This window comes from Prionailurus viverrinus, chromosome F2 (assembly GCF_022837055.1).
Source record: "Prionailurus viverrinus isolate Anna chromosome F2, UM_Priviv_1.0, whole genome shotgun sequence".
Classification (NCBI taxonomy): Eukaryota; Metazoa; Chordata; class Mammalia; order Carnivora; family Felidae; genus Prionailurus; species Prionailurus viverrinus.
In genome coordinates this window covers 40,789,462-40,815,146 of record NC_062578.1, presented here as the reverse complement: position 1 = coordinate 40,815,146, position 25,685 = coordinate 40,789,462, and the positions used below count along the sequence as shown (strand labels likewise).

At 35.9% G+C, this 25,685-nt stretch overlaps 1 protein-coding gene across 6 annotated transcripts in view; it reads right to left on the bottom strand.

Moving 5' to 3' along the window:
* Positions 1 to 25,685, bottom strand: part of TMEM67 (transmembrane protein 67) — a 79,522-nt gene that overhangs the window by 37,748 nt on the left and 16,089 nt on the right. For all 6 annotated transcript variants that reach the window (XR_007148694.1, XR_007148693.1, XR_007148695.1 and 3 more), the window contains 12 exons: positions 23,682 to 23,775; positions 17,026 to 17,125; positions 15,265 to 15,334; positions 15,093 to 15,167; positions 9,660 to 9,722; positions 8,100 to 8,251; positions 7,871 to 7,979; positions 7,028 to 7,114; positions 6,702 to 6,767; positions 4,146 to 4,302; positions 3,445 to 3,568; positions 1,813 to 1,918 (listed from right to left, as the gene is read on the bottom strand). Coding sequence is in view for 3 of the 6 variants with exons in the window: in XM_047842747.1 (XP_047698703.1) it covers positions 1,813 to 1,918; positions 3,445 to 3,568; positions 4,146 to 4,302; positions 6,702 to 6,767; positions 7,028 to 7,114; positions 7,871 to 7,979; positions 8,100 to 8,251; positions 9,660 to 9,722; positions 15,093 to 15,167; positions 15,265 to 15,334; positions 17,026 to 17,125; positions 23,682 to 23,775 (1,203 nt within the window). In the remaining 3 variants the exon portion in view is untranslated. The remainder of the gene's footprint in view (positions 1 to 1,812; positions 1,919 to 3,444; positions 3,569 to 4,145; positions 4,303 to 6,701; positions 6,768 to 7,027; positions 7,115 to 7,870; positions 7,980 to 8,099; positions 8,252 to 9,659; positions 9,723 to 15,092; positions 15,168 to 15,264; positions 15,335 to 17,025; positions 17,126 to 23,681; positions 23,776 to 25,685) is intronic.

Sequence of the window (25,685 nt, the reverse complement as noted above, 5' to 3'; positions counted from 1 at the left end):
GAAACAGGATGCTGGAGAAAGTACTACACACAAGCACAGGTAGAAAATTAAGTAAGGAGGAAGGGCACTCTGTTCGTAAAAATCGGAGCAAGAGACAGGAAGGATAATGAAACAGAGATTCTGAAGTATTACAGAGGAAAACTGAGGGCATTCATCTGAGGGCAAATCTGAGGGATGCTCTTGATCTGCTCAGAAAATGTGAGGGAAAGTTATTTGCTGTTGGTGAGAGAGCCAAGACGTAGCTGAATGCTTCACTAATGTAGAATTTTTGCAACACTTCTCATGAAAAATTAAGAAATGATGAAAGAACTGTACATTCTATACTTAGAAGGAATCTGAGGTGGACTTCATCAGTATAGTTTCATGATTCTCGCAACTCTTTTTGTATCTATTATTTTCCAATTTATCAAGACTTACTTTGGAATATTTTAAGCAAATAAAAAGATTGTTAAAGAAAAGACCCAGAAGTGTTTTATCTTAAAATAAATATACTCTTGGTTACCCAGGAAATTTTATTATTTTTTTTAATTTTTAAAATTTATTGATTTTGAGAGAGAGAGACAGACACAGAGAGACAGACAGAGAATCTCAAGCAGGCTCCACGCTGTCAGCACAGAGCCTGACGCAGGGCTCCACTTGGGGCTCAACACAGAGCTTATCCGACTGAGCCACCCAGGTGGTGTCCCTAACCAGGAATTTTTAAACCAGGCAGCCTTGTTGTTACTAAGTGAGTTTCTGGATTTTCCTCTCCTCTTGTTATGGTGCATATGAGCTCAGGCAATGGAAACTAATTTTAACGTCCAATTCGGTCATACAAATGAGGAGGTAAAATCTTTCAGAGAAGAGTTATGTTATGTGCCTACTTTTCCTTTAATGGCAGCCTGAATCTAGTAGCAGCTGAGTACAAATACAATACAGAAGCCAAAAGTAGCCAAAATTCAGAAAAGTAAAATAGTAGAAATTAAAAGCTATTAGTGAGGTTTGGAGGTAGGGAATGCTTAAATACCTCTCATGTTTCCAGACAGGGAAGGGAATGGCCACTTAATCTCTCTGAGGAAAAAGTATAGAAGGATTACCTCTGGTTTTGGTCTCTATATCTCTGTCATGTACCACTCCTCAAAGCAGAGATGCTTTATCTGACTACTCGTGAGGTTGGGAGGAGGAACTGAGCCTTCTCCAGGCTCATTCTCTGGCGTAGCCTGTCTTCAGAGTGTACGAGGTCTCTACTCCATTCACAGGCCCTTCCAGGCAAGGGAGGCCTTTAGTTCTGCAGTTAACTTTGAGTTGGGGAAATAGTGGGAAGCCAACCTGGCTGCAGGTCCAAACTATTCTCTACTTCCCTTTAGCACTACTAGTTATAAACTACTGATGATTTGAATCTTTCTACCTGTCAAAGTGCATTTTCATCAAGTGAGCAAACCTGATGAGAAGAGGAACACATATGCCTGCTGAAAAGTTCGAGTTTCTGCTTTTATTAGCCAGGGAAACAAAATCTTAGTGCAAGCAAGTTGGCAAAAAGGACAGAGACAGACACTGCATATTTCAGGATACCCCCGGGATCCTGAACAGGGATGCCCAACTGTATCCCTGGTGATGGTGTCTAGATAAAAACTTAATTCTTGCTTTTTTACTTGAACGATCTGTAAAGAACTCACCTTTACTGTTAGTAGTAAAAAGTAATTAAGACTTGACTATATTTAGTGCAGTATTTTTTTAAAAACTTAAAAAAGAACTAATAACCTTTGACCATAATGTAAACTGCATCAGTATTACATTAACACATACAGAGCCACTGAATAGCATGGCACTCACCTTCACAGACTGGCTGTTGGGATCTTTGATATCAATGTCGCTGTAGGCAATGGTAATTAAGGGAGGGTAAATGTTTCCATTTTTTGTGTTGGGCACAAGGTAGATGCTGTTTATAATAAAATACATTTTTAGTTATAAATATATCTAAGTCCTTAAACATACAGCTGACTTACTGTTGTTGTTGTTGTTGTTTTAATGTAATATGGATAGTCTTGGTGATCTCAGAATCAACCAGTTAATAAGGACTAGGGTCAAACAAACTAATGGTAACAACATAAGCTATCTTAAGTAGTCAAAACTTTGCCGTCTGAGACAAATTAGAAGCTGTTCGCGATCTAGGTCCTATGAAGTTTACAAGTGAAATCACTGAAGTACTATGAACCATCTTTGAGGAACAGTCAAAAGTGAAGTGTTAAACGAAGCCTAGGAAAAGACAGATAACACCATAATTTTCAAAGGAGAAAGATGAATTCTTAACAAAATAATGCATGTCATATCTAGTGCTGTTTATAGTACATAGTGGAACATATTTTGCTGAATTCAATGCATGAATATGGTTTGTAAATTCAAAGTGCCAAATGCTAGGGGCCAGCGTGGTTTTACCACAATCAGGTTAGGCCTGACTAGGTCCAATTTCATTTTTATCAGTGATACTACATTAGTAGATTGAGGGGATGCTAAAAAACACAGTATATTTGGACTTCAGCAAGATACATGATAAAGCTTCTATACTGCCTGTACGTCATAAGATTGCTATGAAAAGCAGAATGAAATAACAATGAAAAAATGTATATGGATATTGAAGTGCTTCAAAGTGCCAGACTCATATAAAATGGCGGTGTTGATTCTTGCCAGTGTAGTCAATGTACACATCAAAAAATATTAGAGTGAGTGAGGCGCCTGGGTGGCTCAGTCAGTTAAGTGTCCGTCCGACTTCAGCTCAGGTCATGATCGTGCAGTTCATGAGTTCAAGCCCCACGTTGGATTCTGTGCTGACTGTGCAGAGCCTGGAGCCTGCTTCGAATTCTGTGTCTCCCTCTCTCTCTGTCCCTACCCGGTCCGTGCTCTCTCTCCCTCTCTCTCAAAAATAAATAAACATTAAAAAATACATATATCAGAGTGGGGGAAGTCAGTTATGATCTAGAGGTAGGAATCTCACACTTAAAAACAGAGAAATAAGGACTACAAGGCACTATTCTAAGGTAGGATCATCATTAAGATTTCCTAGGAAGAGGGAGGTGTTGATAGTTAATCTGGGCCAAGGCAGCAGCTATGAAAGGAAATGAAAACCAGGGGCCTACCCATTAAACCACTGGGCAGGCTCCTTCTCACATTCCCATTTCAGCCCACTGCTATTCAGTTCCCCTCCGCCTCCCAACCCATTCTAATTCAGCAGGGCTAGAGTGTGCATTCTGACAAAACTCCTCAGGTTCTTCAACAGAATTCTCCCCCTGGAGTTCCTCACTTCTACTGGTGTATATACCAGTCTACACAGATATCTAAAAATCTCTATGTATTGCTGCAATTTAGTTGTCCTTATTGTTTTCATCTGATGATTACTAGTAAACACTTTCATTATCACATTTTCCCATACACTCCAACCTTAATTTAGTACAACAGATGTTTGCTTACCTCAGTGATATTTGGGTAGCAATTCGAGTTAATCTTGGCTGACTTCCTAAGTCACTTTCCCGTCCACTTAGTGCATCCACTAAGAAAATGCGCCGAGTCAGAAGCCACTTGCCGGGGCTACTGTCTTTTATCATAAAAAGAAAAGAAAAAGATGGCATTAAAAAATACCTTGGTTCTCAGGAGAAGTTACAGAATAAATTTAAAACACAGAATTATACATTGTGTTTTAGATAAAATGATTGAACAAACAGCTATTGCTGCAAGAAATTCTTGGTAATAGCTTTCCTGACCTCACTTGAATGTCTTCTGATTGTTTGGACTTTCATCAGTTTGGAAGGATTTTCCCTGCAAATTACCTGAATAAGAATTTTATAATATGAGGACAAAATAAATGAACTTGTCTGAAAAGCAGCTTGAGAACAGCTTGAAGAAGCCCCAATTTACAGTTCTACTACTTTTTCTCAATTTACATGTTAGCAATAATATTTAATTTCTTAACAGTAAGCCTCATATGTTTGGCAGAAATTTCTAAATATATCAGCAGTCTTATTGTTTTACTTCTTGACAGACTATCTAAAACCATATAATAAGAGAAAACCCATGACCTTTTTTATAACCCATGGTTTATTAGATTATCATGAAGGTTGACTTATTTATTGGTTTTCAGCTCAGAGAGAGAATGGTATATATGGATATCTTACCTCGGTTTACAAATATTTTATTGTGCTGAAGATTTAGGTTTAACACAGGCACAGCCCAAACATACTGGTGTTGATTTTCATCAGTATATTCAAGGTACACATCATAAAATATAGGAGAGGGAAAGTCGGTTAAGATCTTAGAAATAGGAATCTCACACTGGAAAATAAAAAATAAAAGCAATGAAAATTAGAAAGCATATTTAATCTTTCAAAGTGTTTTTTGGGGGCGCCTGGGTGGCTCAGTCGGTTGAGTGTCCGACTTCGGCTCAGGTCATGGTCTCTCGGTTCATGGGTTTGAGCCCCGCGTCAAGCTCCGTGCTGACAGCTCAGAGCCTGGAGGCTGCTTCGTATTCTGTGTCTCCCTCTCTCTGCTCCTCACTACTCATACTCTTTCAAAAATAAAAATAAACGTAAAAGTGTTTTTTAAGCTTTTAAAATATCTTTAAACTATCTTTTTAATATGCATTCCCATGAACCTCCCAAAACATGAATACTTCAATATGATTCTTTTTAAGGATCAAAAGAACTAAAAGTAAAGAACTGCTTGGTTCTTATTCTACAACACAGCTGGAGAAGGTATGCCTTTGTTCTCAACAGTAAGTGTACATCAGTGAAAAAGTTTAAAAACTACTGTCCTATAGAATGAGGTCTTAATTCTTTCTCCTGACGTACAGTGTAGTCTAAGATTTGGCTTCCCTTAACAGAACCAGGCTTATCTCCCACTGCTCCCTACCAGTCTATGGTCCATTCATACCAACCTAACGCAGTTCCTAAATATGCTATGCTATTCTATGTCTCTCTGACATCACAAATGTTGCTGCCTGATATTCCCTTCCCCACTGTGTTTCCTGGCAAACTCATATTCATTCTACAAGACTAAATATCACTCATTCTGAGAAGCCTTCCAGTACCTCCCCAGGAACTGCTGATGACTCCTCTTTTGTGTCAATATGGTACTTTGTACACACCGCATTCTACATTCTTTGCGATTCTTTGTCTATATAGTATTTTCTCTATTATGCTGTGAGCTACTTCAGAGGCAGCCTGGTTCAATGGAAAAAACATGGTTTTTAAGTTTAACAGAACACCAGTTCTACAATTTACCTGCTACAAGACCTTAAGTCAATTACTTAATCTCACTGAGCACCATTTCCTCATCTATGAATGATATGTATAATAATGATACGTATCTCACATAGTTATTTCATGGATCAAATGAGATGACAATGACAAAATGCTGAGCATCCAGCAGCAGGCATTTAACTAGTGTTGATTCTCCTGGTTCATAGTAGACACATAATAACATTCCTTTTTTTTTTGATAACATAAGTCATTTATAATAAAAGTAAATTCACGTTCATGATGGAGGTTTGGAAACTATTACTATTTTGTTTATTTTTGAGAGAGAGACAGACAGACAGACAGAGCATGAGCAGGGGAAGAACAGAGACAGAGGGGGACACAGAATCCAAAGCAGGTTCCAGGCTCTGAGCTGTCAGCACAGAGCCTGACGCGGGGCTTGAACTCACGAACCGTGAGATCATGGCCTGAGTCAAAGTCAGATGCTTAATCGACTGAGCCACCCAGGTGCCCCTGAGGTTTGGAAAATAATAAAATAAATAAATAAATAAATAAATAAATAAATAAATAAATAAATAAATAAATAAATAAATCACCTGCAATCCCACCACCCAGAGATAACCACTATTAAAAATGTTTATTGGGGCGCCTGGGTGGCGCAGTCGGTTAAGCGTCTGACTTCAGCCAGGTCATGATCTCGCGGTCCGTGAGTTCGAGCCCCGCGTCAGGCTCTGGGCTGATGGCTCAGAGCCTGGAGCCTGTTTCCGATTCTGTGTCTCCCTCTCTCCCTGCCCCTCCCCCGTTCATGCTCTGTCTCTCTCTGTCCCAAAAATAAATAAACGTTGAAAAAAAAAAATTAAAAAAAAAAAAAAGTTTATTGTCTTCCAATCTGTTTTCCATGATAGTTTTCATTGTAGTTTTAACAAAAGTGGAATCACAGTTTTGTTCTATGGTGTATGTATATGCATTTTATCAAGAAGTATTTCTGTAGACAAGTGAATGTCTGTCTTTCAGAAGTTTAATGGCTCATAACATTCCTTTATACCATACTGTAAATACTGTAATTTCACAATGGGTTACCAAAGGAAGGAACTGTCAGGGAGGGTAGAAGGGAGAAAAGTATGGAAGGAAAGAAAGAGGCATTTTGATTTATTAACTGGGGGGTAGAGAGAGGAGGGAGTAACATTTTTATTAGTCACTAAAAATAATATTTTCACTTTATTTTAAAATGCTCAGAAGAAAATATCATTTTATATGCCTAAAAGTAAATAAATAATAATTATGAAAATCTAATATTATATGATTTTAAACGCTATAGATGACAAGGTAAGACTTTCCACACCCAAATAATAAAAAACTGTATCAGTCAGTGAAATTATTCACTACTATTAAAAACATTTTGAAAATTCAAAGATCATCCCAATATTGCTGATGTGAAATGAAGTTAAAATATAGACTAGTATAGTCCAAACTTACGTTTTGGTGATAGGTTGTTCCAAAAGAATAAGCAGCATTCAGTCTTGTCTCTGTGTCTGGACAAAGCTAGAGCAAAACAATACAAATGGTAAATGTCTCAGAATAATGTTTTATTTGCTTATAGTCAAGAATTCTTAAACCCCTATACAACATGTTTTATGTAATACTACTTAAAGTAGTTTTAAGAAAATCCCATTTAAAACACAATAAAAAAATCAACGTAGCCATGCAAGTTAATCTAGTAAACATCTAGTCTTTTCCTTATCTTTGCTGAGGCAAAAATAAGGCACTTTAGGTAGGAATTCTTTAGCTAGAAGTATGCTCACCTGTAAAACACCTCCTTCTAATGTCTGCCACTTGAGAAAATTTCCTCTTACATCATAGGAAGCAGCAATAAACTTCAGTTTTCTATTCTGATTAAATAAAAACAAGAATAAAATGTTACATACTCTAGAAGCAATGCAGTATTCTATTGAGAAACGTTCATTACTGACTGATCCTTTCTTTTTCTAGAGATCAAATATCAAATTCAACTGTCTTTACTTTGAAGCAAAATTAATCTAAGTATCTTTATAATTAAACACACCTAAAATAAATGAACTGGTTTTTTTTGCATTAAAACTATTATCCCAGAATTGAGAGGCAATGCCAGTGACAAGTAACTTCCTTCAAAACTGTTAAGTATGTATGTGTGTGTGTGTGTGTGTGTGTGTGTGTGTAGAAGAGTGGGGGGGGGAGGGTGAGCAGGGACAAGAATAATCGATTCCATCATTCTAGAAGGTTAAAAAGCTGAAGGTAAAAATTTTGACCTTAGCACAAAACTTTATGCTAAGGAAATGGCATAGATTCCAGTCAGTCTTTGGAAGCAGTTCTTAAAAATGTAGAGACAGAGAAGGACAGAGTTTGTTTGGCATTTGGTGATGAAAACTACTTTCCCAGTCCTACACGTACTACTTACTGCCACAACCACATAATCCAGAGGTATCCATACACTCAGTAAGGCTGCTAAACTCTATATTGTTTAATTTCTATGAACAGCTGATATTTTGGTTTAGTTTAGTAATTAAATTTTTAGAAAAAAACCTAAGGAAGCAAGAATTATGACTAATTATAAATTTTAAATTATAAATCAAAATACAGTTGTTCTCTAATAATCTAATAACTTATACCTGGTTTTCCCCTTTAAAACTGAAATTTGTAGGAAGAGGTATGGTACTGAGTACTTGAGGTGCTAATCCTAGCTGGTCTCCATAGAAGAGCCATGGAAGATTCCGTCTCCTACAAATAATTACAATTGTTTTAGTAACACGGTACCAATATATCTTATTACTAATATTTGTGAAAGTAACTGCATTGAATTTGGTCAAAATGACAGTTCATCAATCAGGGTATCTTTACCAAAATGAAATAGAATGAACAGTGCGCAGTCCAGTATTTTCAAAGATAAACTGAAACAGTCGGCATGCATCAAAAGTGACAGAGTCATAAGAATTCATGTTCATCACACACATATTTCCGAGAGCTTGGCAAGATGTTAGATTGGCATACACCTACGAGAGAACCATGTAAAGGTAACCAGGCAAAGAAATGTAACATGGACTTTAATACTTTAAGCAAAAGCTGATATAAAAATTATGTTTGTACCTAGTCTACAAATTCTTTTTGGCGGTATTCTTTTGCTCTTTAATATCTTTCCTCTATTTTAAGTAGAAAAGAACTTTCCACTTGAATAATGTGTACATTTTAATTGTAAATTACAGGTGAACATATAAAGATGAGCAGTTGAAAAAAGAACTAACTAAAAACATAGCAGGACATTTAAAAAATTATTAGGTAAAATAATTATATTTGAAAGAATACTATTTGTTGAGTTTGCCACTCAAACTTCTCAGTTTCCCTTTCAGGAAGAGGCAGCTCTATTTTTTACAGTTGATTCAAGTCAAACATTTCAGTGATCTTCTTTCTCTCCCTTCCCATACCCATACCCAGCTCATCAGTAAATCCTATTGCCTCAATCTTCACAGTGTATCTAGAAGCTGAACTTCTCTCAGACCCAGGCTACCACTCTTGTTCATGGGTCCGCCATCTCCCACTTGGGTTACTGTAATACTCTCCCGACTGGTCTCCCTGCTTCTGTCTTGCTTCAGCAAAATCTATTCTCCATGCTAGTGATCCTTTCAAAATCTGAAGTTCAGTCACTATCTTCCTTTGCACAAAATTCTTCTAATCCCCCTTGCAATAAACTAGGTCCTCACTGTAGCCACTCCCTTCATCTCCAAATTCACCTCTCCACTTGCCCTTACTTACTTACCCTGCTCTAGCCACTCTAGCCTCCTTCCTGTTTCTTAAACATGAACACATCAGAGAACTGCTTTGGAATCTCTGTACTTGCTGTGGTCTCTACTTAGAACACTCTTTCCCTGGATATTTACACTCTCACTTCCTTCAGGACTTTGTTCAAATATCACTCACAGAGATATGTATCCCAACCACCCTGTATAAAATAGTACCCCTTCCACTCTCTATGCTCTTTATCCTGGTTTATTTGTCTTATAGCACTTAGCACCACCTGCATTTACTTAGAATATAATTCCATGAGGGATTTTTTTCCTGTCTTTTTCTGAAATACATAACCTGATTTGAGAACAGGGCCTGGCACACAGTAGGTCAATAATTAATATTTAAGAAATGACAGTATGAATCACTTTCCTCTAACACTCCATTCTAGCTGAACAAGCTTGAAGACATTCAATTTGTGTATAATGAAATGTGAAATGAAAAACATTTTCTTTGTGTATTTTCTTTCCACTAGAAATGGCTTATTTTTCTTATAGAATATGACCAAGGAGATATATCTAGAAGATATATCTTAGAAGATTTTTATTATCTGGGGAAAAAATGGTGGTGGGACAATTCTGTAAAATGAAATAAAATTATTTAAAAACAACTTAAACTTACCCAACAAGCAGCTGCTGATGACTGCAAATACTTTGCAAACCATTCTGAAGTGAAAGACATGCCCTGCTCACAAAAAGATAAGTTTTAGTTTTAAGTTCAAATGAAGATTCCTTATGTACACTGCTAAGAAAATATTAACATGCATATTTTCCAATGGGAAATGACTACTAGCACTTTCACAATGTTATTAGAAAATAGTTTTAATGAGGATATAAGAGTTAATTATAACCAAACTCAGTTATCACAAAGAGGGACTGCATTACAAAATCATGTCACTTAGGCAAAAGATAAAAGGAAACAGTGTGTCTATAATCCAAAAAAAACTATTACACTCATTTTACTAATACAAGAAACAAAGAACAAGATGGCAAAAAAAATAAAAGAAAAACTAGGTATTGATTTAGCATTTCACTGCCAACACATGCTGATTTAGGATTATTATACTGTATTAAATTTGCAAGTAATAAAAAAGAAACATTTATGAATGATTTCTAAGCAACAGGAAATTGGGGATATACAGAGTAACTGACATATAAAATCTCTAGAGTGGCGATTCTCAAATAATGATGGGCATCAGAGTCACCTGTGGAATTTCCAAAGAACAGAAAATGCCTGACTGCATTCCAAATCAATCTCCAGGAGACCAAGGCACACATGTGCTCTGAAAGCTGCAGATATAAATCTCTGGCTAAGAACCACTGCTTTAGAGCTTATCTGCACATCTTGCTAAAAAATGACACACTAAGAAACACCATTCAGAGGCATGGACAGAGAGGAGATAAAACCAAATTATATGGAACATGGCATCATAGCTATCAAAAAAATCTGAAGTAAAATTCTAAGTCACTATTTTCATCTCGTCAAGTAGCAATTCTCCCTTTTAAAGATTCTCCCTTTTAAAGAAAAACATCACCTCTGCATACAGGATTGAAGAACACATTAAAAAAAAAAAACAAACAACTAGTAAAAATGGAAAGCAAAGACAACAGTGTTTGGAAATTCATGTAAAATAAACCCACAGACAATTCCAGTGACAATGTTAAAGCTACATGATCCTTTCATAAAATACTATCCACACATTTTAACCCAGGAATTTAGAAACACTTGGGACATTTATCATAAGGAAATAATCTCTCTAAAAGGAAAAACATATCTGTGCATAAAATGATTGATAGCAATATTATTAATAACATAAAACCTAAATATTCAAAGGGGAGTGTTAGGTAATGAGAGTGTTAGGTAACTATTAAAAATTATATTGGTTGAGCCTGGAACATGGTATAGAGAAACCAAGAAGGTGCAAAAAGACTGATGGAGACACGTCAAAATAACATAGGAACTATCTTAAAGTGAAGCCCGAAGACAATTTGAACTTTGGAAAAAAAAAAAAAACAGTAAAAAAATTATAGCACATTGAATAAAGATTTCATGAGTTCTAAGTGAAAAAAAAAGTATAGAGAGAAAGGAAAGCACTCTTTACAGAAGACTGCTAGCTACTAAATGTAAAGGAAATAATAGAATTGTGAAATTATCTTGAAATGACCGATTTAAAACTTGATTCAGGCAAGGTTGGTTCATCAGTGGCCACTAAAATGGATATTTACAAAGTCACAAAGTAAAATCTCAGACTGACTTATCACAGTACCTTTACAATGAAGAGAAGTGGCAGATCCCACCGTGACCAGATAATCAAATTTAGCATCACCAGGAACTAGACAACCTAACATGTGCTCTTTGTTATGATGCAATGGATATACACAATACCTACATCATATTCTTGTGAAAAGATGTTTCACTGAATCTAATCATGAGAAAACAATCAGAAAAATCCAGATTGTGGGACACTCTACAAGAGACCTGGCCTGGATTCTGCATTTCAATTCTATAAAAGTCAAAAAAGCAAAAAAACCACAAACCCACAAAAGCAAAATTCAGCAGGGTCTAAATTAAAGAAAACTAAAAGACTAATTACATTGTGGGATCCTTAAATGAATCCTTGGATTCTTGCCTCTCTCCCTGCGCCCACAAAAAGGGAGGCATAAAGGACATTATTGGAACACAGGGTAAATTTAGATATGAACAGTATATCAGATAATTTTATTATCTTAGTTTCTTTGCTGTGAAGCCAGGAAAATCCCCTTGTTCTTAGGGGCTATATAATATGATATTTAGGAGTGAAGTGTCACAAGTCTACAACTTATTTTCAAGTGACTCTGAAAAAAAATGTGTGTGTGTATGCATGCATTTTACATACATACAGAATTATAAAGCAAATGCAGCAAAACATTAATAATTGGTTAACCTAAGTGAAAGATATATGTATAGTCCTAGTCTTGTACTTTTTTTTAAGTTTATTTATTTTGAGAGAGAGTGCACAAGTGAGCAGGGAAGGGAGAGAGAGAGGAAGACAGAGAATCTCAATCAGGCTCCATGCTGTCAGCACAGAGCCCAGTGTGGGGTTCGAACCCACGAACTGTGAGAACATGACCTGAGCTGAAATCAAGAGTTGGATGCTCAAAACTGACTGGGCCACCCAGGCACATTCCTGGACTTATATTTTTAACCTTTCTGTAATTTTGAAATTTTCAAAAAAAAAGTTGAGAAAAACACAAAGCCAAGATGCCAGATCACTATTACTATCTTTGGGGACAGACAATGGGAACACACTGACCCGTATATATGGAAACTCTTTACTGATTGGCAGGTACATTCCTAGAGTAGGATTAAATGCTCTCATAAAATTATACAAAATTAATTATGTTCCAATTCTGTATTACCCAAGAGAACACCTGATTTGTAATGTTCTAAGCACACTTTTCCAATTAGGAAGCGTGTACATTATCAAGTCAATGTAAGTATTTTAGTCTAGCTGGCAATTAATATATATAAACTAATAAACATGCATTTTGCTTTATCCACCATCTAGTCTCTTGTGGGTTTAATTATTTTGTACTGGTCCCCTAGGTCCTGACTGACTACAAGTGCACTGCTAAAACTGAGTTCTTATGTCAGCCAGGTTTAGGACTGGGCCAAAATAGTCATATAATCTTAACTATATTTGTTTACTGCCTCATAACTTAAGCTACACAGAATCTGTCTCAACATTAGTTATAAAATGACTTAAAAATCAAGGTTTCCAAACTTGTCCTTAGGAAAGCATCAGTGTTCAATATTGATAATGTTTAAATGAAATGTATTAACTGAATCAAATTAACGTTAAGAATGGAATTTATTTTCCCTGTCCATCTTTTCTTAACAGAGTCTGCAACAGATCTATCGCAAAGTGGTGTGAAGAAGGATGCGGAGATGGTATGGAAGAGAGCAGTATGGTTGGAAGACTATTACACTGAGCAAATGAGTAAACTGAAGATGAGACCCAGATTTCTCACTACGGGAGACGGTACTTAAAATCTGTCAAAAGGAGAGTTAGAAGGAATGCTGAGGTACTGCTTTGGAATTGAAAGTATCAGTGGGAACTCATTTACTTCAATACATATACAAAATAAATAGTTACAGATGTGTGTATGTATATAGGTATCTGCCTCCTAAAAGGGCATGCTCCATGTGGTAATCTTGGTTTCTAATTATTATCTTCCAGAAATTCTAAAGAAATGGCTGATCCCAGGGCTGAGGTAGGAAAAGTACAAGATAAGCCTGGAAATCTTTTGTTCCAGAAAGGAAGGAAATGCCCAAAGAATGATGGAGATATATCAAAAAGACACAGGAAACAAACTGAAGAAGCTTCTACTAGCTAAATCTAGGACAATTTGAGGATCAAAACAAATAATGCATGTACTGGATTATAACCAACTGAATAAAACAGGAACCCACTAATCTATACCTACGTTAATAAATATATAAATGAGAAGAAGGAAAAATTCTTTCTTATAGTAGAATGTCAATTAATAAATGAAGAAGGAATGATGGAAATATTTAGCAACCATACTAGTAGTGGTTGATAAAGGCAAACATCACTAACCAACACTAAAACTTATTGTTGTTTAACTTACTGTTAGGGTTGGTGAAGACGAAGTGCAATCTTGGAAATTCTCTTTACAAAATACTAACTATTATAAAGGGAAAAATGGTACCCTTATAGTAGACATGGTGACTTTATGGCATGTGATCAAAGTTAAAATCACCAGTAGTGGGACAAATGGACACTGTGTGCCCTCTGTTATAATACATTGACATCTTTTTTGTGGTTTCCTGCCAAGCATGTCCTGATTATGAGGAAAAACTGGATGGATCCAGGTTGAGGGTCATCCTATAGACTGTAAAGCCTGTAACCTTCAAAGCTGTTGAGTTCATGAAAGGCAGCGAAAGACTAAGGACCTATTTCAGATCAGAGGAGACTAAAAGAGGCATGACTTCTAAATGACTGGTGATCTGACACCAAAGAGAAAAAAGAGGCGTTGTTGGTACTTTTGGCAAAATTATTTTAAAAAGGCAAAAAGAAAACAAATGGAAAAATGAAAATTAAAGGCCTGCAAGTTTGACAATAGTATACAGAAGGTCACTATAACCTGAGACTGGGAACACTCCAGAAGACACACCTCTTATTCCAAATGAGGCAATTTGGGGTGATCTCAGAGCTCCGTATTTGTACCCCAATATTAGCATTTATTTTGTTGGTTTGCAAATGCATGGTACTTGCCTATCACTCCCACAAGACCATATTGGAGAACAGGGATTTTTGCTTTATTCCTTAAGAGCCCAGATTCCACCTTCATCATGGCTATCCTCCTGTCCCTTAAAGACTCTCATTCATCTAAGGATAATTTGAGCAACCGGGTCCTCGCCTGCCTGCCACAAGCTCTGCTACCATACTGGGTATTTTATTTTCAGTGCTCATTAACTAACTCCTAGTTAGTCAACGAACTCCTATTCTCTATTCGTGATCTCTTCACTTCCAATTCATCTACTTCCCATTTTACACAGCAGACCTTGTCAGACCAGAATCTGTTACAAAGGCTCTAACCTGAGGCATCCATGCTCTCATCCACAGAACAAGGAACCTGGCCAGATATGAATAACCCTTGTTTCTCCAGTGATTAGCATGTATAGGCACTGTGAGGTAATTATTATTATTATGTCCAATGTACAGACAGTAAAACTGAAGTTTAGAAATATCAAGTAAGTCCAAGGATATAAAACTAATGACTGGCAACCTAGGGTTCAAGTCTAGAGTCTCTGGTGCTCTTAACAAATAATGCGTCATTCCTTACAGGATCTATATAGGACCTTTCCAGCTTAAACATTCGGAGATTCACTGAAAAAGTTTGAGCTAAGGTAGAGAAGAGAGTAACTGTTTCTTAATTTATTTGTGTTTTGAAGTGACTTACACAGAAATAGTTCTCATTTTAGCCCCAGACTGATGACCAAAGGAAGTAATGCAACAAGAATGGAACAAAAAAACTGAAACATACTCACAAGTTCTCCATAACGGGCAGATGAAATTACACGTGAAGGAAAATTCACTGTGCTGCTGAAACATAATCCCCCTGTCTTCATAAATAAATAAAAATTAAAAAAAAAAAAAAAGTTTATGGAAAGGTATAACTTAATTTTAAAATATACACTTCATTAATGTGCTTAGCCTTACTAAAATGTTCGGTTCCGAACACACACAGGACCTGTTGGTATTGACGAATGTTGGCTCACATCGAACACATCTGTCAATATAACAAAAACATTTTAAAATGTTAATGAATTATGCTAGATCTAATTTCATTAAAATCTGTCTTCTTAAATGCTGGATTAGAATAGATTCATTCAACTAAGTAATTACTTATAATAAAATAAACAAATTTAAAAAATTAACACTGATTTGATTATTTTTATACCACTCCTTGTATTACAAAGCAAGGTATAAATAAATAATATTAGCCAATAATAGGAGAATATTCTTTTGAAACTACATGGCGTGTACAGAATAAACAATATTGAATAAAAAAGATGGTTAAGTCACTCAATTAAGAGCCTAACAAACTCACATAAGTAAAACCCAATCTGTTTTCATAGGTAGTTATATCAAATCTACATTCCTTATTTTGCCTCTCACAAAGCAAAAAGGAAACATATACTGAAAAAATGTGTCTATCCCCTGATCAAAGCTGTGACAAACACTTTTAAAGTCTATTTATTATCTTTATTTATTTTAGAAAAATACTTTGTATTTTTCATTAATGTATGATATCCAGGGAGGGAGAACATCCACCGGACTAGTGGGGACAGTGATGGGTCTGTAGTATTCATTACTCGTAAGATAGAGCAGGTAGGAGGCACTGGGGCATGGCATAGAAGTGGGCTTAAGGCGGTACTGGAGGGGAAGACCTGGGGATCAGCCCAATAGTCAATATTTGGATACTACAATCCATATCAGCATAAGGGAAGAGGTGATCCAATACTAAATACCCCCAGGAGAAGCTACTCAAGTATTTTCTCTTAAACTTGGGAAAAGTCATCATGTAGCTCTCTATAAAAATGTGAAGAATTTGAAATAGGGATACTGTGTTTGAGTTAGAGAGACAGGGCTGTGTGTTTATGTGGTGCACACATATGCACGCATAAAGGGAAAACAGGAAGTGATAAAGAACAGGGCTATTAATCAGGGTTTCTGGGTCACTATAATTACCATTTATCTATTAACATGCTTTTTTACGTAATATTATTTACAAATTTTTTTTAATGTTTATTTATTTTTGAGAGAGACAGAAACAGAATGTGAATGGGTTAGGGGCAGAGAGAGAGGGAAACACAAAATCCAAAGCAGGTTCCAGGCTCCGAGCTGTCAGCGCAGAGCCTGACGCAGGGCTCAAATCCACGAACCGTGAGATTATGACCTGAGCTGAAGCTGGATGTTCAACCGACTGAGCCACCCAGGTGCCCTTATGTAACATTATTTTAAAGCACAGTTCCTGGCACACAGTACGGATGCTGCAAATAGAAGTTAATATTTATATACTATATATATTATAGATTATGTACAAACTTCATAATAACAAACAAAAAAAGCACCTTTTACTGAGCACTTACTCTGAAGCACTATGCTAAGAATTCACATACTGATTTCTGAGCTGTGATAACAGCCTAGGAAGTAGGTGGTATATTTCCATTCTAAGGACAAAAAGACTGACTTACTGAGCTAGCCAAGGTCAAACAACTGATAAGAGACTGAGCCAAGCTTTGAACCCTAATCAGTCTCATTCTCTGATCTTCAGCTTCTTTATATGTTAATATCTACTTTTATCTTCTTTGGGCTATTATGAGGAACAAGTGATATCATAGGAAGTATTTTTAAAAGGTATAGATTCCATATAAATGTACGATGATATTTAAAGTCAGCACCCAGCACACCACTTACCTGTTTCCTAAAGCATTTGCTACTGTAAAAGAGTTTTCATTTTCGTCACAGAGCTTACAAGTTGCTTGAGACAACAATGTTCCGTTAACATCTCTTTCCACTAAACAATTTAGAAACAAAATTAAGATGTAACTCAAAGTCAACATATAACCTTCTATAAACTTAGTACAGTCCCCTTGTAATTATTATAAATAATCAGGTATATTTAAGATACCTGATTTGTATAAGAGGAATGTCAAATACCACCATAACAAAGTGTAGAAAAGTGAAGCCTTCCTCATTCCCACATAAAAAAATTACAAAAATTAACCTTCCAAATCATAATAATAAATTATTTTTTTTCTTTATTTTTCTTTTTTGTTACTTCTTACCTGTACGTTCCTGCTACAGCATGTATGCAGAAACAAGTAATTTCATAGACAGTTGACATGTTTCTACAACTTAAGAGGGTTTTTTGTAGCACCTATTAAAATGTTAAATTCACATATCCTACAACACTACAATTTCATTTTTAGACACCTAACCTACAGAAACACTTGTACATGTGTATAAGGATATTTACTGAGGTAGTTACTTGTTAGAAAACAACCTACATATTTAAAATAGCAAGATGATGGTATATTCATCCTATGAAATACTATGGAGTGGACTAAAAAGAATTATGTAATCTAACAGATCATACTGGTAACTGAAAAAAGTTTGCTCTAGAACAATACTTTTGGTATGAAACATTTATATAATGTGGCTGAATGTTTATTTTAAAACAGAAAAAAAAAGGTTCTAGAAGGAAACACACACGCAAACGTGTATGTGCACGCACATCAAAATGTTAACAATTACTTTTGGGGCTAAGGGAATTAACAGAGAACCAGCACTGAGAAAAATGGTCAAAGGGCATTACTCCTAATCATAATGTGACCAATAATGCTTTGTCCGTAATGTTTTAAGTTTTTGCAAGATAGTAAAAATGAGTTTAACCAAAGTAAAGGTGAATGACTTGTTTCTCCTACAGTCATCCCTATCCCCGTCTCAGTAAATGGCAATGCCACTGGACCATTTACTCAGGCCCTAGTCCTTAGAGTTTCCTCATTTCTTTTCATACTGTATATTAAAAACAATAAAATTAAAGTTAACAAAATAAATCTGCAAATCTTGTTAGCTCCTCCTTTAAAATATATCCAGAAACTGAATTATTCTCTCTACCTCCGCAACTCTACCCCAGGCCAAGGGACATCAATCTATCACCTGGACTTTTATGACAGCTTCCTAATTGGAGTCCTGGTTCTATTCTCTAGGCAGAAGCTAGAGCAAGACTTTCCAAAACTAAGTGTGATGATTTCACTCCCCTGAAAACTTTCTAATGGCCTTCCATCTCACTTGGGGTAATTTCTAAGGTCACTATTACAGCCAAAAGGCCTTACATGATCTGCACACAATCACCCCAACTTTCCAGACCCATCTACTTCTGCTTTCCTCCTCATTTACTTTACCCACATTAGCATATTTGCTGCTCCTTGAAAATGCCAAATATTCTCCCATCTCAGGATCTTTGTACTTGCTATTCCCTCTGTCTAGAACGAGTCCCCTAGTGATCTACATGGCTCTGTCCCGCACTTCCTTCAAATCTTTGCTCAGATGTCACTTTTCCAAAGAGATCTTCCATGATCATCCACGTAAAATAACACTTGGCGTGCTCTCTCTCTCTCTCTCTCTCTCTCTCTCTCTCTCTCTCTCTCTCTCTCTCCCTCCCCCCCTCCCTCCCTTGTCTTCATAGCACTTACCATGCCCTGGCATATACTATTAATTTGCTTAGAACCTAAGTTGGATTCACCACTGTCTGCCAGCACCTGGCAGGTAGTGCTCAATAAACTCTTTTTTGAATTTGGGAAATTTTAATTTGGAAGGTTTCACATAAAAATTGTGTATTTTTAGCATTTTTTTAAAAATAGGAAAATCTGATTTCATGGGACTCATGTTCCTACATGATGATAACCATTTTCTGGTACTGAACAGGGTACTGCTCAGTAAAAGGTACTGCTTTTTAGCTTCACTGCCGTTCTGTTAAATCAAGTTTTATAATTTTATGTTAAATTTTAATTTTTGTGAACAAATATTTATGATGAAATAAGTATGACAACATATAAATATTTCCAAGGATGTACAGAAACATATAAATACATAAAGCATTCTTGGAAGAACACAAAAGAAACTTAATAGTGGTTACATTAGAGAACTAAGAATAAGAGTGAGGGTGGAAGGGCAAGGACCCTTGGTTTTTATATTTTTCTATACTATTTACATTTCAAACCATATACATGTATTACTTTAATTTTAAAAAGTAAAAATTTTAAGTTGAAAAATATGGATATATCTTTTTAAGTAGTAAATCTACATGTGCTCTTATGGCACTCTCTCCAAAATACACTGCAAATAGACATTCCAAAATATTTGCAATACATTAAAAACTTGGAAAGATAGAGAAAAAATAATTACTTTAGGTTAATTTCTGGGAAATAAAATAGATGGGGAGTGTAGACTTTTATTTCTCATTCTATAGCCTCAAGAATTTTGATATTTTTAATGATAATTATTTTAAAATTATTTTTAAAAAATTATTTACCTGATTATCTGATCATTTTCTTTTTATGTCAGAAACGGGAAGAGTTGAGAGAAGCGGTGCAATAAGTAAGATGTGCCCTCTTTCTGTACTCTTCCATTCCTCTCCAACCCCTCTTGCAAATCCACAGAACAAATCAACAGCAAAAGTTCAAGGTGGCTCTAAGGAGCTCATGCCATGGAGAATTTTAAGTACGTAACAGTAGCGTCTAAGATAGTGAAATACTGTTTTCACAGCTGTCACTCAACCTTAAGGGGTCTCTAGGTGTCAGAGCCACCATCTGGCCCCCCCGGGCATCTAGCCTCCATTCTCAGCAACCTACTAAAACTGCCACTTCTGTACCAGTGATGTCTGTCAAAAGTTGTTTCAGAAATTCAGTCCATAATGACTTCCTCACAGCATGAATCTATGAACCATCATCACCTTCATCCCCACTTAGAAATCCCAAAGATATTTTGACTTTTCCTTTTTCCTCATCCCTATATTCCTTCACTCATCTAGGTCTACTGTCATCCTTTTAATGTTTCTGGCATCTACTCTTTTGGGTATAATTCCCTCTAGCTCTGGTTCAGGTCCAGTAGTCACATGTCTACAGCACCAGAGCAGCCTCTTCACAGCTCTCCCTACTTCTGCTCTTCCACTCCTTAAATGTGAACTTCATGAAAGCAGGGACTTCGTGCCTGTTCACTGTATCCTCTTCACTGCTTTATGCTTCGTGCCCTTGCACAATGACCAGCGTGTAGTAGGAGCTCAATAAATATTTGTTGAATGAACAAATGCAACAGATTGTTGCCAGATTAATCATCATTCTCCTGTTCAAAGCTTTGAACAAAATGCCTATGCCTACAGAACATCCTACCATTCAAGGCCTTCCGCCATCTGTACCAAAGCACCTTTAAACTCAACAAACTGTTATCCTCCCAATTCCTTTATTTTCAATCTAGATGTTTATGTTTATAATAATACTCTTGCTCACACTGCTCCTTCTGCCTAGATGTTCTCTTTCTTATTACCTTTTGAAATCCCATTAATCCTTTATGGCCCCACGATTACACTGCCTCCTCATGACAACCTTCCTAAACAACCCTGGTTGAAGTGACTTCCTCTTTACAGAGCATTTATTGTTTATACATGCTCATTTGATGATTTAATATATGTGCCCCTGTGAAAACATTTTGTTGCTATTTTGCTCTGCAAATTACTTTTCCATAGGCATATCCTGCCTTCTAGCTAGATTTTAAATAAATTGATGGCAGAGATTTGTATTTCTTTAAAAAAATAATTTGGGGGAGGGGAGGCTCAGAGGGAGAGAGAGAATCTCAAGCAGGCTCCATGCTCAGTGTGGAGCCTGATGCAGGGCTCGATCCCATGAACTGTGGGATCATGACCTGAGTAGAAACCAAGAGTTGGACACTTAACTGAGCCACCCAGGTACCCCTATAAAATTAATTTTTGAATAGATAATATACAAATAGAATAAAAAAGGCACAAAAAATTTTTAAGTGAAAATTAAGTCTCTTCCATCCTTTTCCCCCCAGATACCGAATTCTCCTCCCTGGAAGCAATACTTTTATCAGTTCCTTGTAAATTCTTCCAGAAATAGGCTGTGCATAAACACATATGCATATATAATCTTTTTTAGAAAACATAAATGGTAGTTCACCAAACACAGAAAACAGAACTGATAAATAGCAGGTACCAAATAAATATTTGTGGATGAATGAAAATAAACTTTATATACCTTGTTTTTTTACTTAATGGATCTTGGATTTGTTTCCACAGCAATAAAGAACTGCATTATTTTTCTATATAATAATCTATATTTTTCTGCATTCTATACCATTGTATGGATGTACCAGAGTTTATTTGACTAATCTCCTCTTAACAAACTTTTACATTGCTTACAATATTTTGTCTTAGGATTAATGTTTCAATAAGAAGCCATGCATATACTTCTTCAGACATATATTTCCCTGCACTGGAATAGCAAATTCCCAGTAAGGGCTAGCTGGGCAATGATCTGCATTTGATAAATACTGTCAAGTTGCTTTCTACAGACGCTGCACAAATTTATAATCCTCCAGTAATATATGAATGACTATTTCCCTGTTTCCTTACTTAACCAACTGAGCCACCTGGGCACCCTGAAATTCGTTTTTCTTTAGATTCATATTTAATATTTAGATATTTGACCTGAAATTTATTTTTCCTTAAGCAATAAGTTAGAAACCTGACTTAGTATTTTCCAAGTTTCCCCAACACCATTTACTAATCAGTCTTTTCTCCACTGACATGAAATACTACTTTTATCCCATATCACATTCTGATACAGATTAGATCTATTTTGATTCTCTATTTTAAGTCCCATCCATCAGTATGTGTAACCCATATACCAGCCATTCATATTATTACAGTAGCTTTAAAATGTACATAGTATCTGATGGGGTTATTTTCTCTTTCCTTTTTCATAATTGTCTTGGCTTTTCACATTTTCCAGATAAACTTCTGAATTAGTCTCTAAAACAGACAAACAATATTCTAGTAGAATTTATTAAGGTTCTGTTAAATGTATAGATGGGTATTGTGAGAGCTAACATCTTTTTTTTTTTAATGGTTTATTTATTTATTTATTTATTTATTTATTTATTTATTTATTTATATTGTTTTAAATATTTATTTTTGAGAGACAGAGGGAGAGAGTGTGAGTAGGAGAGGGGTAGAGAGAGAGGAAGACACAGAATCTGAAGCAGTCTCCAGGCTCTGAGCTCTCAGCAGAGCCCAACATGGGGCTCAAACTCACAAACCGTGAGATCATGACCCGAGCCCAAATCGGACGCTTAACCGACTGAGCCATCCAGGCGCCCCTAATGTTTTGTTTATTTTTGTGAGAGAGAGAGACAGAGAGAGAGAGAGAGAGAGAGAGAAGGAGAGAAGGAGAGAGAGAAGGAGTGGGGGACAGGCAGAGAGAAAGGGAGACAGAGAATCCAAAGCAGGCTCCGCATTGTCAGTGCAAAGCACAACGTGGGGCTCAAAACCATGAACCGTGAGATCACAACCTCAGCTGAAATCAAGAGCAGGATGCTCAACCGAGCCACCCAGGGGCCCTCTAATATCTTTATAATATTTAATCTTCCCCTCCAAGAACAAGGTATGTATTCCACTTATTAAAGCCAACTTTTGTGTTCTGCAGAAGCATTCTAAGGTTCTTCAATTGATTTATCTTATATATTTCTTCTGAAGTTTATACAGGTGTTTTTTCTTTTTGTTGCTACTGTAGACAAGATCTTTTCTTCCTTCATATATTCTAAAGGATTGTTGTTTAGATAGACAAAGTCTACTAATTTTTGGATATTAATTTTTTACCCCAAAACCTTTATTGTTTATGATAATTTTTAGTAATTCTCTTGGGTTTTCTAAACATATAATTAAATCATTAAAAATTAGTTTTTAATGATTTTTACTTCCTTTTTAATTACTCTACCACCTGTTTCTTTCACTTACCTAAGTGCATCTTTATCTGGTTCCTGACAATAGAAATGCTTATACTTTCTCCCTATTAGGCACCATGTTGACTTTTGAGTTGAAACATATATACTTTACATATTAAGGAAGTATCCATCTTATCCATCTAATTGTACATTGTTAAGACTTTTTTTTTTTAAATCAGGTAGGACTTTTTATTCTCTTCTCAATGCCTGCTGTTGACTTAAACATCATTAAATTCTGGGCAATAAAAAATACTGTTCACCAAGGTATTTCCATTAATGTCCTTATCAAAAATAACATAAGTGGGGGTGCCTGGGTGGCTTAGTCAAAGTGTCCAATTCTTGATTTCGGCTCAGGTCACAATCTTGCAGTTTGTGAGATCAAGCCCTGCATCAGCCTTTGCACTGAGTGTGGAGTCTCCTTGAGGTTCTCTTCCTCTCTCTCTCTGCCCCACCCCTGCTCGCATTCTCTCTCTCAAAATAAATAAATATATATTTGTTAAGTAGCGTAAGTGAAGATTCTACTACTTTTTCATAAAGAATCTACTTCTTACCTAAAACATGGCCAGTAGGACAGTGGCATTTTCCTTCTGCAGTTAAACCACCAGGGCAAGAAATGCAATTCCAGCCATCTTCAGTAACACCTTTCTAAATTAAAATAAATCAATAAGTAAATTCTCCTTCTTAATTGATGCTGTGAATTCAAGAAGCCACAGTAGTGTACAATTTGTAGTCAAGATTCAAATAAATCATGCATATATGAGCTACATAAATATTTCTTGGAGAGTTAAACTGTGCTCACTTTCCGAAATTAAGCTATACATTATTACTATGTACAGACTACTGTTAACTCTGGGCAACCGTTGTTTCTTCTTCATGATTTTCAGTTCAAATGAGTCATTTCTTTCAAAGTAATATTGTCATTCAGTTTTTCCATTTACAAAGAAAAAACAACAAAATTCAACAGCATTTAATCAACAGATAGTCAATTAATAGTTTGGTTTTACCTGTTCTAAAATATTCTAATTTTTACTTATTTAAAAAAAATTTAATGTTTATTATTTTTTAGAGAGAGAGACAAATTATGAGCAGGGGAGAGGCAGAGAGAGGGAGACATAGAATCTAAAGCAGGCTCCAGGCTCCAAGCTATGAACACAGAGCCTGATGTGGGGCTCAAACTCATGAACTATGAGATCATGACCAGAGCCAAAGTCAGATGCTCAACTGACAGAGCCAACCAGGTGCCCCTCTAATTTTTATAATCCACATATGTTAGCTTTTAAAAATTAAGTTATGATTTAAAATGGGTGAATTTTATAGTATATGAATAATATGTAAATAAAGTTGTTAAAGTTATAAGGATATTTCTTTCAATCCAGAATTGTTTGTATTAATGAAAGTTTTGTTTTTCTTTTTAAGTTTATTTATTTATTTTGAGTGGTGGAGGGGCAGTGAGAGAGGAAGACAGAGAATTCCATGCAGGCTCCGCACTGTCAGCACAGAGCTGATGCAGGGCCTGAACCCATGAACCATGAAATCATGAAATCCGAGCTGAAATCAAGAGCCAGATGCTTAACTGATTTAGCCACCCAAGTGCCTCAATGAAGGTTTTTTATAAAATATGACATTCAAAATTAGGTGTATTATATGATTTTTCCTAAACCTGGGGCAAAAATGTAATATCAAAAACATGAATGTAACCAAAATGAATAGAGAACAAATGGTAATAACAAAACAATGCCACAAATTATTTTTAATTTTAGTTGAAAAGACTGGATTTATCATAAAATGCTCCTATATTTGTCAGTACATTATATAGGACTATTTAAAAATTATGATTGTTGGGGTGCCTGGGTGGCTCAGTCGGTTAAGCATCCAACTCTTGATTTTGGCCCAGGTCATGACCTCAGGGTTCATTAGATCGATTCTGCAGTGTGCTCTGCCCTGACAGTACCAGTCTGTTTGGGATTCTTTCTCTCCTTCTCTCTCTCTCTCTCTCTCTCTCTCTCTCTCTCTCTCTCGCGCGCTCTCTCTCGCTCTCACTCTCGCTCTCTGCCCCTCCCCCACTCGTGTGTACACATGTGCGCACATGCTCTCCCTCTCTCAATATAAATAAATAAACATTGGAAAAATAAAAATTATGCTTGTTTAGTAATCTCACTGAAAAATATATTTGCTTTGTAGCATTTCATATTAGCTTTTCATCATTGATAATTCATCTATGGTCAATATTTACAAAAATATAAAATACGTATTAAGGTGAAAATCAAACTTAAAAGTTAAATCAAGTTAGCCATAAATTAGGACAACTGGTAAATTAAACTAGTAACTTAATAATAATTAACTTGATAGTATTTTAGAGCATTAAATTCCCAGATTCAATTATTTTATTCAGATAATGAGAAGAAACATCGCTATAAAAGAACTGGCTCACAAAGACTTTGAATTATCCAAAATGACTGGAAAATGTATTTCTGTTAATTAAGAATCATTACATATAGTAACTATTAATTTACTAATTTTTCGAAAATTATGATATGACTAACAAAACAGCAATA